Consider the following 16178-nt stretch of genomic DNA (forward strand, 5'->3'; position numbering starts at 1 on the left):
CCTCCTGGCCCCGGTGTTGGGGTCTCATCCCCTGAAGCCCGCTGGTGCACCCGATACTGTTGGACTTTCCACTGAGATCTACTGGATAAAGAATAAAGTTATATTTATTCTACACGTGCCTTGTTTCGCTGCCTCTACCCTTTCTCTTGTGTCTGGGTTGGGGGATTGGGGCCGGGGGCTTCCCAACAAGCTGCAGCACCCCACAGAGGTGACTCACCCTGGTCAGGTGTGGGCATTGGGGGCTGTGGCCTGCTCCATGTGACCCTATGAGTCGCCCTCCAGCATGGCGGGGGTCTCTGGAGACCCTGGGGAGGAGACCGGCTGGTCTCAGGCTTTTAGTCCGGGAGTCCACACTGCCTTGTCAGGGAGCCCTAGGCTGGGAGTGTGTGGGGGCAAGAGATTTTCCCAAAGCCTTTGGTAACCCTCATCTGAGGGAGGATGGCCCCAGAGTCCCCTGGTCTTTGGGAAGCCAAAGGAGTGTTTTTTTATTTTTAATTTTGGTTCTACCCCTGGGCTACACTCTCAGACCTATTTTATATTTTATTTGGAAACAGGGTCTCACTAAGTTACTGAGAGCCTCACCAAGTAGCTGAGGCTGGCTTTGAACATGTACAATCTTTTCTTTCTTTTTCTTTTTTTTTCCTTCTTTTTTTTGGTACTGGGGATTGAACCCAGGGACATTCTACCTCTGAGCTACATTCCCAGCCATATCTTAAAATTTGAGATGGCCTCACTAGGTTGATGAGAAGCTCCCCACTTGCCGAGACTGCCTTTGAACCTGCGATCCTCCTGTCTCAGCCTCTCAAGTACTGGGATTATAAGCGTGCACCACCATGCCTTGCAGCCAGAGTAGTTCTATTTTGGGAGTAACCAGACTTGGTCTTCACGGCCCAGGTGGCACCTGGCACAGACGAGGCTCGCGGCAACCTAACAGGATTGTGATGGAAGTTTTAGGCAGCCAGTCCCCCCTAGCCCTTTGCCTCCAGGGAGGACTGTCCTGCCCTCCCCCGACCTCTCGAAGTCCTGCCCTCCCCCGACCTCTCTATCTGGGTCAGATAGAGGCGAGCCCAGACCCTGCAACCCGCCAGTTTTGTCCATCTCTCACACTCCCTGTCTCAGCCAGGAGGGGGCAGTGCCACTCAGCGAGTTAGTGGTGAATCCGGTACCGGTACTCGGTGCACTCGGGGCTCCCACGACCCAGCCCAGGCTCTTTCCTGGATCCCTCAAACCCCAGAAAAACATCACACACGGGACGGTGGCAGGAGAAGGAGTGTGCGGGGACCGGGCCCTCCGGAAGGAGAATGGAAGGGTTTCTTCCCTGTAGGCCCCAGCCATGTCTACTTCGGCCGCCAGGTGGCAGCAGCTCCTCACCTAACTTGCCGCCGGCGCCTGTGGGAGAGGCGCTTTTCCTTTAGTAAATATTTTCTAACACCTTCACGAGACAAAATTTAATATAACAGTCTGTACACATGCTTTACAAATCCATATGAAATCACAACTGTATTATAAAGCAGGGGCAAGGGGAAGTGCTCTGTATTTCAATAAATTAATGTGTGATCCCGTTTTTACTCGTCTTCCCCCCAACCCCCCAACATACACCTTGGGGATTGAACCCAGAGGTGCAGTACCACTGAGATACATCCCCAGCCCTTTACACTTTTTATTTTGAAACACGGAATCTCGAACCTGTGTTCCTCCTGTCTCAGCCTCCTAAGTTACAAGTCTGTGTCACCTGCCTTTTTTGTTTTGTTTTTTGTATTGACATTTGGACCCAGGGCCTTTAAGCTACACCCCCCAGTCCTTTTTTAAAATTTTATTTTGAAGCAGGATTGCTAAATTGCCTCAGGCTGGTCTCGAACCTGTGTTCCTCCTGTCTCAGCCTCCTAAGTTACAAGTCTGTGTCACCTGCCTTTTTTGTTTTGTTTTTTGTATTGACATTTGGACCCAGGGCCTTTAAGCTACACCCCCCAGTCCTTTTTTAAAATTTTATTTTGAAGCAGGATTGCTAAATTGCCTCAGGCTGGTCTCGAACCTGCGATCCTCCTGTCTCAGCTTCCCAAATAATGGAATTACAGGTGTACACCACCACGCCTGGCTGATAAAGAGTTTTAAGCCAGCAAGCTAGGCGTTTGAATTGATGACTTGAGGGTTGGAAGCAGAGTTTGGGAGTTCTCCAATATCCATTGGAGATGGGGCAACCCTCGCAGCCTCTGTAGGTGGGCGAAGGGTGGACAAGGGGAGGAGCCCCAAGGGGGTGGAAGGAGAGGGCGGGGCGGAGGGGCTGTGAGCAGGGGAGGTGGCCCGGATGTAGCACTTGCAAGGAAGTTGGAAGTTGGGGTTGCATTTCAGGCACTGGTTACCGCTGTCTGTTCCCCCGCAGCCGCCCAGCCTCCTGGTGGGGGGGGGGACTCGCGCTTCTGCCTCAGGAAGTGCTGCTGCACCTGCCATTGGCCATTCCCTCCCTCGGAATGGGGCCTGGCTAGCCTGTGCTACATTCAGTGTAAGTGTCACCCCTTGGGGATGTGACTCTCTCCCCTTTTTTATTTTTTTGCGGATCTTCGGATGGAACCCAGGGGCATTCGACCTCCAAGCCACACCCCCTGCCCTATTTTTTATTATTTATTTTGAAACAGGGTCTCACTAAGTTGCGGAGGGCCTAAGTAGCTGAGGCTGTCTGCGAACCGTGATCCTCTGGTCTCAGCCTCCTGAATGCAGAGATTACAAGTGTGCCCCACCACGCCCGGCTCTCTCCCCTTCCTCCACCACCTGACAGCTATCTGTAATCTGCTGTTGCCCCCAGTGAGCTCCACCAGGCGAGTGGCGTCACCCCTCAGCCCACCGGCTGGGTCTGTGCTCTGCCCCGCTGCAGGAGGCGGACGCCTTGGAGATGCCGGCTCCGGCTCCGGCCTGAGATACACTCCGGCTGAGTGTATACTTATGTGCCCCAGATCTGGAAGACTTCAGAAAAAAGAAGAGTAAAATACCTTAACACTTGACAATGAGCTGAAATTAAACTATTTAGTGGGTTAAAGAAAATTTTTTTTTTTTTTTTTTTTTTTTCTTGGTGGTACTGGGGGTGGAACCCAGAGCCTTTCTACCTCCGGGCTATACTCCCAGACCTTTTTTATATTTTATTTGGAAACAGGGTCTCACTAAGTTGCTGAAAGCCTCACTAAGTAGCTGAGGCTGGCTTCGAACCCGTGCGATCCTCCTGTCTCAGCCTCCCAAGCGCGGGGATTACAAGCGTGCGCCACCACGCCCGGCTGGGTTAAAGAAAATTTAACTGCACCTGCTAGCCAGGTGTGGTGGCACATGCTTGTAACCCCAGTACTTGGGAGGCTGAGACAGGATGGGTTGATGGACAGCCTCAGCTATATAGTGAGGCCCTCCACAACTTAGTGAGATTCTGTTTCAAAATGAAGAATAAAAAATAGGGCTGGGGCCCCAGCGTGGTGGTGCATGCTTGTAATCCCAGCATTCGGGAGGCTGAGACTGGAGGATCGCGGTTCGCAGACAGCCTCAGCTACTTAGTGAGGCCCTCTGCAACTCAGTGAGACCCTGTTTCAAAATAAAGAATAAAAAATTGGGCAGGGGGTGTAGCTCGGAGCTCAAATGCCTCTGGGTTCCATCCCCAGACCCGCAAAAAAAAAAAAAAAAAAAATAGGGCAGGGGGTGTAGCTTGGAGGTAGAATGCCCCTCCTGGGTTCAATGCCCAGCACCACATAAAAAAAAAACAAAACAAAACACCACAATTAACTGCACCTGTAACTTTTGGGTTTTTTTTTTTTTTTTTTCAGTACTGGGGATTGAACTCAGGGGCATTCTACCTCTGAACTACATCCCCAGCCCCCACTTTTTTTTTTTAAACAGGGTCTCAGTAGGTTGCCAAGGCTGGTCTCATCCCTGTGATTCAGAAGTAATGGGATGTGCCTGGCTAAATAAAAAATCCCCCCCCCCCAGAGATTGAACCCAGGAATGTCCTATATTAAAGCTATACCCTAGCCCCCCCCTTCTTTTTTTTGGGTGGCAGTACTGGGTGTGGAATCCAGGGGCTTTCTACCTCCGGGCTATATTCCCAGACCTATTTTATACTTTATTTGGAAACAGGGTCTCACTACGTTGCTGAGAGCCTCACTAAGTAGCTGAGGCTGCTTTGAACCTGTGCCATCCTCCTGTCTCAGCCTCCCAAGCACTGGGATTACAAGCATGAGCCACCATGCCCGGCTAGCCCCCTTTTTTAAAAAAATATTTTCTGACAAGGTTTCAGTAAGTTGCCAAGGAGAGCCTCTAACTCATGAACCTCCTGCCTCCGCCTTCTGAGTTGCTGGGATTGCAGGTCTGGGCCTGGTTCTGCACATGCCACTCTCAAATGGCGCTGGTCTCAACACACAGTAGGTGCTCAACAAATATCTTTCAAATGAATGTATCTGGGAAACAGCTAGACATCCCTATTTGTGTTTGTGTGGAGAGGTTCAGGCTGCAGACAGGAAACCTGTCAGAGAGACAGAGGTGCCCGCTGCGCTTGGCAATGGCAGTGCCACGGGCCCAGAGAGCCTTTCGGTTTCTCATCCAACACTCTGTGTGTGATGTTGAGGATGGAGCCCGTCTTTTGTTTTGAAACAGGGTCTTGCTAGATGACTGAGAGTCTTGCTAAGTTTCTGAGGCTGGTCTTGAACTTGTGATCCTCCTGTCTCAGCCTCCCAAGTACTGTGGTTATAGGCCTGTGCCACCATGCCCAGCTTTATCCCACATAGTTCTACTAAGCACCTACTGTGTGCCACGAGCAGGGAGACAGCAACACCATCAGGCAGAGGAAGAGCTCTCCCTGGGCAAGCAAGGGGCTTGGGGGACCTGGCTCTCCCTTCGGGAAGAGCTTTTCCTGAAGGCATCTGTGTTCTCCCAAGTGAGACAAAAGGCAGCCGGGCATTAGCTGGGGAGGAGAGGGCTGCAGCAGCTGCTCCAGGCAGAGACCTGTGCGTCGAAACTCTTGGAGCCACAGTGGGCACAGTGCTTGTTAAGAGTCCACGGGAAGCTGGTAGGGGGCTGGAGGACGGACCATGCTGGCCTTGCCCCGAGGCAGGGAGCCCCCAAGGGTTTTACTAGGGGGCTACTAAGAAAGCTGCCCTGTGCACAGGAGGCACACTGAGGAGGAGGGGGAAAGGGCAGGGGGACACCAGGGATAAGGGGAAAATGGGCAAGGTGGGGTGTGCTGGCCAAAGGTAGAGACAGGCTAGCAGGATGCGGGGTCCAGATGATGGGCCCTGGATCTGTCACCCCGGAGTGCCCCCACTGGGGTGGTGGAGGAGGAAGACGATGGGGCCGAGGAGACGGGAGGCCTGAGGTGGCTGTGCACACAGGCCTTTGGTGCCAGGGCGGGAGGAAGGTGTAGCTGGAGGGAAATGCGGGCCCAGGAGCCAGTCTTTTGGGGGTAGTTTTCCCCTGAGGTTGAAAGAGACTTAACCACGTTTACTAGCTGGGGTCCCTGCAGCAAGTGAAGAGGGTAAAGACAGAGACAATGGAGTAACTACTAGTCTACCTGTCACTGCAGCCTGCGGCCCATTCCAATACTCCACCCTGAAAGGGCCAGCCACGCTGCCCCAGCACAGGGCGGAGGGCTATGAGCTGCCCTCCCTCCTTCCTGGGCTCCTACCTGGGCTCCTACCTAGCCCTCCCGGGTGCAGGGCTAGTGCCAAGGGAGGGAGCCACTGTGGGGGCAGTGGCCCTGGATCCCGCTGTCCACAGTGCACACCATAGGCTGCAGCCACGCAGAGCCCACGCAGGGTGAACCCGGGTACATACATGATGTAAACGCAGGCTGCGATGTGCCCTATGTCCATAAGGCACGCACACAGCTCGCAAGGACATATGTGAGCCCGCACAGCTCACCCAGGAGGTACACGTGTCCGCAGGCACATGCATGCACACACAACTCATTTGCCACGGGCACAGATGATACCCGTGTGTGTGCGCGTGCGCGCGCATGCATGGACCTCACGCAGGGCACACACATGCACGCCCGCAGCTCACAATGCGTTCATGCGTGCACACGTGCTGGGGGCACACAGGGAGGCCGCTCCTCTCCGGACAAGATCGAGGAGAACCTGGGAACGCGATGTGAATTTTGTCCCCAGTAAAGCCACCAGGCCACCGCCTGCCTTCCTCCGACCCGCTTTCCCTCGGGGGCGGGGGCCCTGGCGCCCTCCCCGCCCGCCTGGGAACCACCCGGGCGTCAGGCACCCGCCCGAGTCCACGCGGTGCCTCCCCCACCCCCGAACTGCAAACGCCGTCGCCCACCGCCCTGTGCGTCCCTGCTGGGGGTGGGGGGAGCCGCCGGGCGCTGGGGTCCACGTCCGCGCTGCTAGATGGTCAGGTCGGGGCGGGCGGTGGCCGGCGACCCCTGGCTGCGGCCGCTGCCGCCCTCGCCGTCGCGGTCCCGGGCGGGGGGCGCGGGCCCGTAGGCGGGCGGGGGTCCGGGGCGCAGCTTGGGCGGCCCCTCGTGCGCGCGGCCCTTCCAGAGCAGGTGGCCCAGCTCGGCCACGCTGAGCAGCGCCGAGAGCAGCCCCACGGCGAAGTAGAAGAGCACGAAGACGGTCTTCTCGGTGGGCCGGCTCACGAAGCAGTCGACCGTGTGCGGGCAGGGCGGCGCGGCGCACGCGAAGTGCGGGGCCACGCGGAAGCCGTAGAGCCGCGCCTGGCCGCCCAGGAAGGCCAGCTCGGCCAGCAGGCGCAGCGCCACGCTCAGCAGGTAGCAGCGGCGCAGCGCCCCGGGCGGGGGGCAGGCCGCCCCCGCGCCGCCCGCGCCCTTGCCCGCCTGGTGCATGGAGTAGATGACGAACAGCACGGGCGGCGCCGACAGCAGCAGGATGTGGAAGAGCCAGAAGCGGTAGTGCGAGACCGGGAAGGCGCGGTCGTAGCAGGTCTGGCGGCAGCCCGGCTGCAGCGTGTTGCACACGAACTCCTCCTGCTCGTCCTCGAACACGGCGCCCCCCACGGTGGCCAGCACCAGGATGCGGAAGATAAGCATGACCACCAGCCACAGGCGGCCCACGAGCGGCGACTGCAGCTGCACGGCGTCCAGCAGCGAGCCCAGGAACGCCCACTCCCCCATGGCGCTGGCTGGCGACGACGGGAGGGGCGGTCAGGGGCTGGGGCCCGTGGAGACCCCCGCCCCTCCACGCCCGCCCGCCCGCCCGCCGGGGCGGGGGTCCCCACCATCTCTCTCACTTCTGAGCGAGCCGGGGGGCAGAGAGGCCTGGGTTCCGCAGGGTTTGAGAACCTCATGAGTTAACCGCGGAGCCCCCCCCCCGCCCCCGACGGCGAGTCTGATGGACGGCGGGAACCCCTCTCCCGGGGCTGGCTGAAGCCACGCACCCGTGGGCCTGCTCTGCTGCAGGTTCCGGAGCCTTGGGAAGCCCTTGTGGATTCGCAGGGCCAGCCCCTGACTCGCGCTGGGAGGCTCGCTGTGCCTCTAGGCCCCACCTGGGATTCTGGGAGTGTTGAGGGGGAGCAGCTGGCCCAGTGAGACCCCACCTCCGCCTTTCTCTACCCTCCTCACTGCAGTGAGCTCCTCTTAGGACTGGGGGCTCATACAGAAGCAGCCCCCACTCCCTAACCCCTCAGGATTCCTGTCCTGGAAGTTCTCTCCCACAGCTACCCTGGGAACGCAGCCCAGCCTCCTCCCGGCTCCTCCCTGGCACCCTCGGGCATCTCCGAGAGCCTCCCCATTCCTCTGGGTCCAAACGCGCCCTTGGTGCCCCTGACCCCTGCACCCGAGCCAGAGACCCACTCACCCTGAGCTGGGTTGGGGCCTCAGAGACAAGTTCGGGACCTTAGGAGACAGCTGGGACCTGTTCCTCCGGGTCCCTCTTTCATTTTCCCTTTTGGATTTGGCCGGGATGGGTGACAGGACAGGATGGCTGAGAGGGGCTAGCTCTCCCCCTTCTCTTAAAGGAACAGGATGACCCTGCTGTCTGGCTCCACCCTGGGAACAGATCCAAGGCCACGCCCCTTGCTGAACTCTGCCAACCCTCCCTCACACCCCCATTCCCACCCCTTAAATATGTCTGTATCTGGAGATGAGAGATGGGGCAGAGTCGCAGACTTTTTTTTTTTTTTTTTTTTTGCAGTACTGGGGATTGAGCCCAGGGACATTGAACCTCTGAGCTACACCCCTAGCCCTATTTTTTTTTACATTTAATTTGAAACAGGGTCTCACTAAGTTGCAGAAGATCTCACTAAGTCGCTGAGGCTGGCTTTGAACCTGTGATCCTCTTGTCTCAGCCTCCCAAGTACTGGGATTATAAGCACGCGCCACCATGCCCGGCTGAGTCACAGCCTTCATTGAGGGAACCAGGGCATTCATGGAAGCACACGTCTGACAGACTGCCCCAGACTGGAAGGCCTAGATCAGCTATGAATGACTGTCCCTTGGAAGGGAGTCTTTGGTGCCACAGGGGGGTCATGCTGGTGTTTAGGAAGCAACAAACATTAATGAATTTTGGTTCCAACTCTGCCACTATTTGTGTGTGTGTGTGTGTGTGTGTGTGTGTGTGTGTGTGTGTGTGTGTGTGTGTTAGTGGGGATAGAACCCAGGTGCCAATTTACTTTTTTATTTGGAAACAGGGTCTCACTAAGTTGCTGAGGCTGGCCACGAACTACGATCCTTTTGTCTTACCTCCCAGGTACCAAACTCCACCGCTATTTGACTCCAGACAAGTCATCCTGCGCTTCCGGGTCGGGATCTCCTGACCTGTCATTCCAGAAGTCTGTCCCAGCTGACCCCCAGGTTTGGTGCGCTCTCTGTCTTAATGCTCCGGTCTCTTACAGAAAACCGAAAACCCCATGTAGAAAAACCTGAAGGTTTCAAGAGTGGCCAGCTTTGTTAGTTAAACAAAGACTTCGGCTTCCTTCCTGCTCTTCTGTAATTTCTAGATTTACAATACTGGGGGTTGAACCCAGGGGTGTTCTGCCTCAGCCCCATCTCCAGCCCTTTTTATTTTTAAATTATTTATTTACTTATTTTTGTGGTGCTGGGATTGAACCCAAGGGTATTCTACCTTCAAGTTATACCCTCAGTCCTATTTTTATTTTATTTTGTTTGGAAACACAGTCTGGCTAGGTTGCTGAAAGTCTTGTTAAGTTGCTGAGGCTGACTTAGAACCTACAAATTTCCTGTCTCAGTCTCTCAAGTACTGGGACGACAGGCGTGCACCACTGCGCCTGGCTGAGCACATTATTTTATAAGGTGAATGACAAATAGAAAGGCTTCCCTTCCCCAGGGACCTGTTGAACTAAGGGTCTGCTACTGCGCTGCGTGGCCGCAGAGGCTGTCCTGTGGGGAGGGGCCCTCGGGTTCAGAGGTTTTCTTTGTCCCGTCTGCCTTCCTTGGAGTCTGCCACTGGCACACAGCTCCACCCACCTGCACACCTGCACACCTGCACACCCGCACGCCTGCACACCCGCACGCCTGTTAGGCCAGAACCCATTTGAAACCCAGTGAACCCATTTGTTCATTCAGTTCTCCCACCTTCCTTCCTTTCTTTTCTTGTCTTTCTTTTTTCCTTCCTCCTTCCTCCTCCTTTCCCTTCCCTCCATCCCTCCCTCTTTCTTTCTCTTTCCTTCTCCCTCCTTCCTTCCTTCCCTCCCTCCTTCTTTCCTTCCTTCCTTCTTTCTTTTCTTTTCTTTCTTTCTTGCTGTGGTGCTGGGAATTGAACCCAGGTGCATTCTACCCGGGTGTGGTGGCGCACATTCGTAATCCCAGCATTCAGGAGGCTGAGACTGGAGGATCTTGGTTTGCGGACAGCCTCAGCTACTTAGTGAGGCCCTCCGCAACGCAGTGAGACCCGGTTTCAAAATAAAGAATAAGAAATAGGGCTGGGGGTGTAGCTCAGAGGTCGAATGCCCCTGGGTTCCATCTCCAGTAGAGCAAAAACAACAATACAAACAAACAAACAAACAAACAAACAAACAAACAAACAGGTGTTTCAGAGCCAGTCAGCGGAGTAATGAGTCTGGGACCTGCTATTTTTTTGTGTGTGTGGCACTGAGGATAGAATCCAGGGGCATTCTACCTCTAAGCTGCACCCCCAGCCCTATTTTTTATTCTTTATTTTGAAACAGAGTCTCACTGAGTTGCAAAGGGCCTAAATAGCTGAGGCTGTCCTAGAACCGCGATCCTCCTGTTGCAGCCTCCCAAAGGCTGGGATTACAAGTGTGCGCCACCTCGCTGGACTTGGACACCTGTTCCTAATCCTGCCAAGGAACCCTTCTTCCTTAGCCTGGCTGGACTTCCCAGGTGAGGTTCCAGGGCCTGACAGGGCCTTGTGTGTGGCTGCCAGGTGTAGGTGCTGGGGGTGGGCCATGTGTCCCTCTGAGGGGGACACCAGGCCTGTCTCCCCCGTGATGTTTCCTCTCCTGGGCAGCCACAGGGACCGTATGGTGTTCCATCTGCCCATAGGGCCCCCTGGCCAGCGTTCAGGAAGGGCTGGGAAATGTGCCCTCCACCCCACTGGCTCAGGGGCCCAGTCCAGCCTGGAAAAACCCTAGTTTAACCCCTGCCTGGGCGTGCCGGGAACCTCCCCACCCTCCTGCGGGGTCCCTTGGGAGTGGTCCTAGGTGGGAAATGGTGTCCTGGATAAAGTCCAAGGGGAATAAATAGCACGTGCTGGTGGCCCACGTTTTGAAAACAGGATGTGGGGTGGGGGCACTGCTGACCTCCCCCTCCCCATCGTCCACCTGTTCCTGGCAAAGCTGCTGCCCATCCTGCCCTTAGCCCCAGGGGCTCAGGGTCCCACTCACCTCTCCTGACTGTTCAGGATGGTCCCTGCCCCTTCCCCATGTCTGCTGGAAAAATCCTGGTGGACCCTGCGCGGCTGCAGGGGCTGGAGAGAGGCCGAGGTGGAGAGCCCATGTCTTCCTGCACTGTCCCCCAGCCCCGGATACCACAGGGCCAGACACAGGAGACTCTGCAGTCGCCAGGGCGCATCCTCCTGCCCAGATAGCGCTGTCCAGCCTGACAGAGGTGTTGCTGATGCTGCGCAGGGCACCGGCCCCTCCTGGCCTGGCTTGAAGACAGCTGGGCCTAGAGGCCCGTCCTGCGTTGCTCCAGTCTCCACTCCAGACCGTCGCTCTGGCCCTCTGAGAGCTTCTTTCTGCGTCAGTCGTACCTAGTAAGTTAATACCAGTGCCAGAATGGAGACACAACTGTATTTTCTGTCCCCTACACCTAACTTAAGAAAAAGTCTTTACAAAGCCGAACATAGTGGCTCACACTTGTAATTCCACTATTTGGGAGGCTAAACAGGAAGATGGCAGGTTCAAAACCTGCCTCAGCAAGTAGTGAGACTCTCATCAGCCTGGTGAGAAATTGTTTCAAAATTAAAAAAGAATAAAATAGAGCCAGGCGTGGTGGCGCACACTTGTAATCCCAGCGTCTGGGAGTCTAAGACTGGAGGATTGCAGTTCGCGGACAGCCTCAGCTACTTAGTGAGGCCCTCTGCAACTCAGTGAGACCCTGTTTCAAAATAAAGAATAAAATACAGGGCAGGGTTGTAGCTCGGAGGTCAAATGCCCCTGGATTCCATCCCCAGACCCTCAAAAAAAAAAAAAAAAAAAAAAAGAATAAAATAGGGCTGGGCACCTTGGAGAAGGCCCCTGGGTTCAATTCCAAGTACAACCAAAAAAGAAAAAAAGTCTTTACAGAGCCAAGTATGATAGCACATGCCTCTAATGTCACTATATGGCAGGCTGAGACAGGGGGATAACAGGTTCAAAGCCAGCCTCAGCAATTTAGAGTGACCTTCAAGCAACTTAATAAGACCCTGTTTTGCTGGGTAAGGTGGTGCACACTTGTAATCCCAGCATTTTGAGAGGCTGAGACAGGAGGATCGCAGTTGGAAGACAGCCTCAGCTACTATGTAGTGAGGCCCTTTGCAACTCAGTGAGATCCGGTTTCAAAAATAAAGAATAAAAAATAGGTCTTGGGGTATAGTTCACAGGTAGAAAGCCCCTGGGTTCCATCCTCAGTACCACACACACACACACACACACAAAAGAATAAAAAATAGGGCTGGGGTGTAGCTTGGAGGTCGAATGTCTTTGGGTTTCACTGAAAACAAACAAACAAACAAACAAACAAACAAAAAAACCCTGTTTCAAGATCAAAAGGGGCCAGGGTGTAGCTCGGAGGTAGAATGCCCCTAGTTTTAATCCCAGTACCAATAAATCAATAAATAGTCTTTACAGAGCCTGGTGCAGTGGTGCACACCTATAATCCCAGCTACTCAGGAGATGAGGCAGGAGGATTGCAAGTTCCAGGTCAATGTGAACAATTTGGGAGACCTCTGTGTCAAAATAAAAATGTCGAGGAAGGTCGAGGATGTAGCTCATTAAGCTTTTGCCTGGCATATAGGAGACCGTGGGTTCAATCCTGAGTACAGGAAAAAAAAGAAAAAAGAAAAAAGCTGGACATGGTGGTACATGCTTGTAATCTCAATAATTGGGAGGCTGAGAGAGGATGATTGCAGGTTCATAGCCAGCCTCAGTTATTCAGTGAGGCCCGCAACTTAGTGAGACCCTGTTTCAAAATAAAGAATAAAAAATAGGAGCTGGGTGTGGTGGCACATGCTTGTAATCCCAGAATTTGGGAGGCTGACACAGGAGGATCAGGGTTCAAAGACAGCCTCAGCTACTATGTAGTGAGGCCCTTTGCAACTCAGTGAGACCCTGTTTCAAATTAAAAGATAAAAAAAAATAGGGCTGGGGGTGTAGCTCGAAGGTAAAATATACCTGGGTTCCATCCCCAGTGCTGGGAAAAAAAAAAAAAAATTTGAGTCTCTATTGAAAACTTGCCATTTGAGCTGAGCGTGGTGGCGCACGCTTGTAATCCCAGCATTCAGGAGGCTGAGACCAGAGGATGGCGGTTCCGGGACAACCTCAGCTACTTAGTGAGGCCCTTTGCAACTTAGTGAGACCCTGTTTCAAAATAAAGAATTAAAAATAGGGCAGGGGGTGTAGCTCGGAGGTCAAATGCCCCTGGGTTCCATCCCCAGACCTGCAAAACAAAAACAAAAACAAAAAAACACTTATTTGTTTGTTTATTTATTCATTTCTTTTTTCCATCCTGGGGATGGAACCCAGGGGCATTCTACCTTCAAGCTACACCTCCAGCCCTATTTTTTACTCTTTATTTTGAAACCGGGTCTCACTGAGTTGTAGAGGGCCTAAGTAGCTGAGGCTGTCGGTGAACTGTGATCCTCCTGTCTCAGCCTCCTGAATGCTGGGGTTACAAGTGTGCGCCACCACGCCTGGCACACCATTGATCCTCTTAATCATACTTCCGGTGGTCTTTAGGGTTTGTGCTCACGCAAGTGGCCAACTCAGTTTTATATCAGTACACAAGAGGGTGTGGTCCTGGGTACAAAGGAGAGCTCCAAAGTGGGTTCACGGTCAGAATATTCTGCCCTGCTCAGTGGGCTTGGGCCAGGGCCCTAGGCGGGGAAAGGGAGGATGCAGGCGGTGGCCTCTAGAATTATTTAAGATTAGTTTCTGTTGCAGCGGTACAAAGCAGTGTAGCGGAGCGTGGTAGCAAACGACGGTAATCCCAGTACTTGGGAAGCTGAGTGAGGATGGCAGGTGCGAGGTCATCCTTAACAATTTAGTGAGACCGTGTTTCAAAAAAACAAAAAAGGGTTGGGAGCTGGGCGTGGTGGCGCACATTTGCAATCCCAGTACTTGGGAGGCTGAGACGGGAGGATCGCAGGTTCTCAGTCAGCCTCAGCTACTTAGGCCCTCCACAACTTTGAGACCCTGTTTACAAATAAAATATAAAGTAGATCTGGGAGTGTAGCCCGGAGGTAGAATGCCGCTGGGTTCCATCCCCAGTACCCAAACAAAACAGTGGCTTAACCAGGAGAGAAACTCATTTTCCTGTGTTAAGGAGGGTGGAGGGCGAGGAGCGACCACACCCTTCTCCAGCTCTCCCTGGGCCCTTCTCAGTTAAGTCCAGAACCACCACGTGACCCGCATGCTGCGTACTCATTGGCCAGGTGAGCTTCCCTGGCCCCGCCTATCCGCTAGAGAGGTTGGGGGATGTAGTCTGTTTGGGGGTCTTACGCCTGGGGAGGTAAGCACTTGCGGCCATGGATCTTTTCCCGGTATTGGCCTTCCACGCAGAGGTGGGGTATGGGAACACTCAGCTCCCCAAAAATCTCTGTCCCCGCCAGCTGTTCTCCTGCACGCCTCCGTGCTCCTGCACAGCTGTCCTGGGGGAAGAGGGAGGCCTTCCAGTGCGGCTGGTCACCTTGTCCCTAGGCCCTTCCGAACCGCAGCAACCTCTGGGCCTTAGTTCTGCCTCTGTCGAGCTCCGGCCCTTCTTCCCTGTCCTTGGGCAGAAGAGTCACTACCTCCAAGAGGAGGCCCCCACCGGTCTCTTTTCTGACTTTCACCCATTTTCGTTTGCACACGCAGCATCCTTACTCCAAGGAGAGCAACTTTGCCCGAGGTGACTGGGCCTTGCAGTAGCCCCCGCTGAGTGACCAAGAAGCTTAGGCCTCTCTCCCGCTTCCCTTCTCAGCGAGTGGACTGACCGATGGGAGAAACCGCTACGAGTCTGGGGTGGGGAAAGAGATGAATCTTCAAGAAGCATCTTTCAGCCAGCCTTGTGGTGCATGCCTGTATCTCAGTACTGACACAGGATGGTAGCAAGTTCAAAGCCAGCCTCGGCAACTTAACAACTTAGCAAGACCCTGTTTCAAGAAAGAAGAAAAAAAAAAAAAAACAAAAGAAAGAAAAAATGAGCCAAGCATGGTGGCGCACGCTTGTAATCCCAGCGCTTGGGAGGCTGAGACACGAGGATCTCACAGGTTCGAAGCCAGCCTCAGCTACTGAGTGAGGCTCTCAGCAACTTAGTGAGACACTGTTTCCAAATAAAGTATAAAATAGGTCTGGGAGGTAGAAAAGCCCCTGGGTTCCACCCCAGGACCACACACACACACACACAGAAATAGAGCTGGGGTGTAAACACACACACACACACACACACACACACACACACACACACACACGCAGTAGTAATCAGTGTCTAGACCAGAGGTCCTGGCCCTCCACCGTCATCTTACCCTCATGATTCTAGGCTGCAGTGGTACCAAAGGAGTCCTCTAAGACCCCATCCTTTTAGCATCTCTCAGGGCAGCTCCAGATCCCTGGCAGAGCAGAGCAGAGCAGATCCCCCCCACCCCGAAGCAATTCCCCTGCATCCACGGGACTGCTTTTGGCACAGACCCTCGCAAATGGCTGGAACTACCAGGGGTAGAGACAGGCCACCTGTGGACTGGGCCTCCTTTCTTCCAGCTAAAATGAAATTGGCTGGCCTAACTTTTGACACTCTTTAGACATCAGAATGTACTGGGGACACTGTGGGACCAGTATCCACTGAGGTCAGAATATACTGTCTGACTCCAAAGAAATCTGGCCCCTGAAGGTGCTGAGGAAAACTCTAAAGGGAGAATAGAAAAGTACCGAACTGCTGAAGAAGTGTCCTCAACTTCTTATTTATTTTTGTGGTACTAAGGATTGAACTCAGGGGCATTCTACCTCTGAACTACACCCCCAGCCCTATTTATTTTTTTATTTTTAAAGCAGGGTCTCTATGAGGCTGCCTTAAACCTGTGATCCTCCTGTCTCAACTTTCTAAAGTCCTGGGATTACAGGCCTGTAAACCACATCTGTTTTTCTTTAATCTGTCTTTCTTTCTTTCTTTCTTTCTTTCTTTCTTTCTTTCTTTCTTTCTTTCTTTTTCTTTCTTTGTATTGGGGATTGAACCTAAGGGTGTTCTACCTTAAAACTACACTTCCAGACCTATTTTATTTTATTTTTGGTATTAAGGTGGAACCCAGGGGACTTCTACTTTTGGGCTATACCTCCAGCCCTATTTCATTTTTTATTTGGAAACAAGGTCTCATTAAATTGCTGAGGCTGTCCTCAAACCTGCAATCCTCCCAACTACTGGGGTTACAAGTATGTGCTACCACACCTGGCTTCTTCAGCTTCTTACAAATATAAATATACACTTAACATATCACTTGAAGATGCTATTTTTAATGATTGATCCAAGAGAAGTGAAATAATATGTTGAAAAAGCATTTGTACCCTAGTGTTGATAACAGCTTTATTCATAATAG

General features: G+C 53.5%; 1 protein-coding gene across 1 annotated transcript; it reads right to left on the reverse strand.

Annotated features, from left to right (window-relative positions):
* Positions 1-6358: 6358 nt before the first annotated feature.
* GJD3 (gap junction protein delta 3) lies at positions 6359-7108 on the reverse strand (the record flags this gene model as incomplete). The annotated part of the gene is made up of 1 exon (XM_080714244.1): positions 6359-7108. The coding sequence occupies one exon, from the start codon at positions 7106-7108 to the stop codon at positions 6359-6361; it is 750 nt and encodes a 249-aa protein (XP_080570370.1).
* Positions 7109-16178: the final 9070 nt, after the last annotated feature.

This window comes from Muscardinus avellanarius, assembly GCF_963383645.1.
Source record: "Muscardinus avellanarius genome assembly, chromosome: 16".
NCBI lineage: Eukaryota > Metazoa > Chordata > Mammalia > Rodentia > Gliridae > Muscardinus > Muscardinus avellanarius.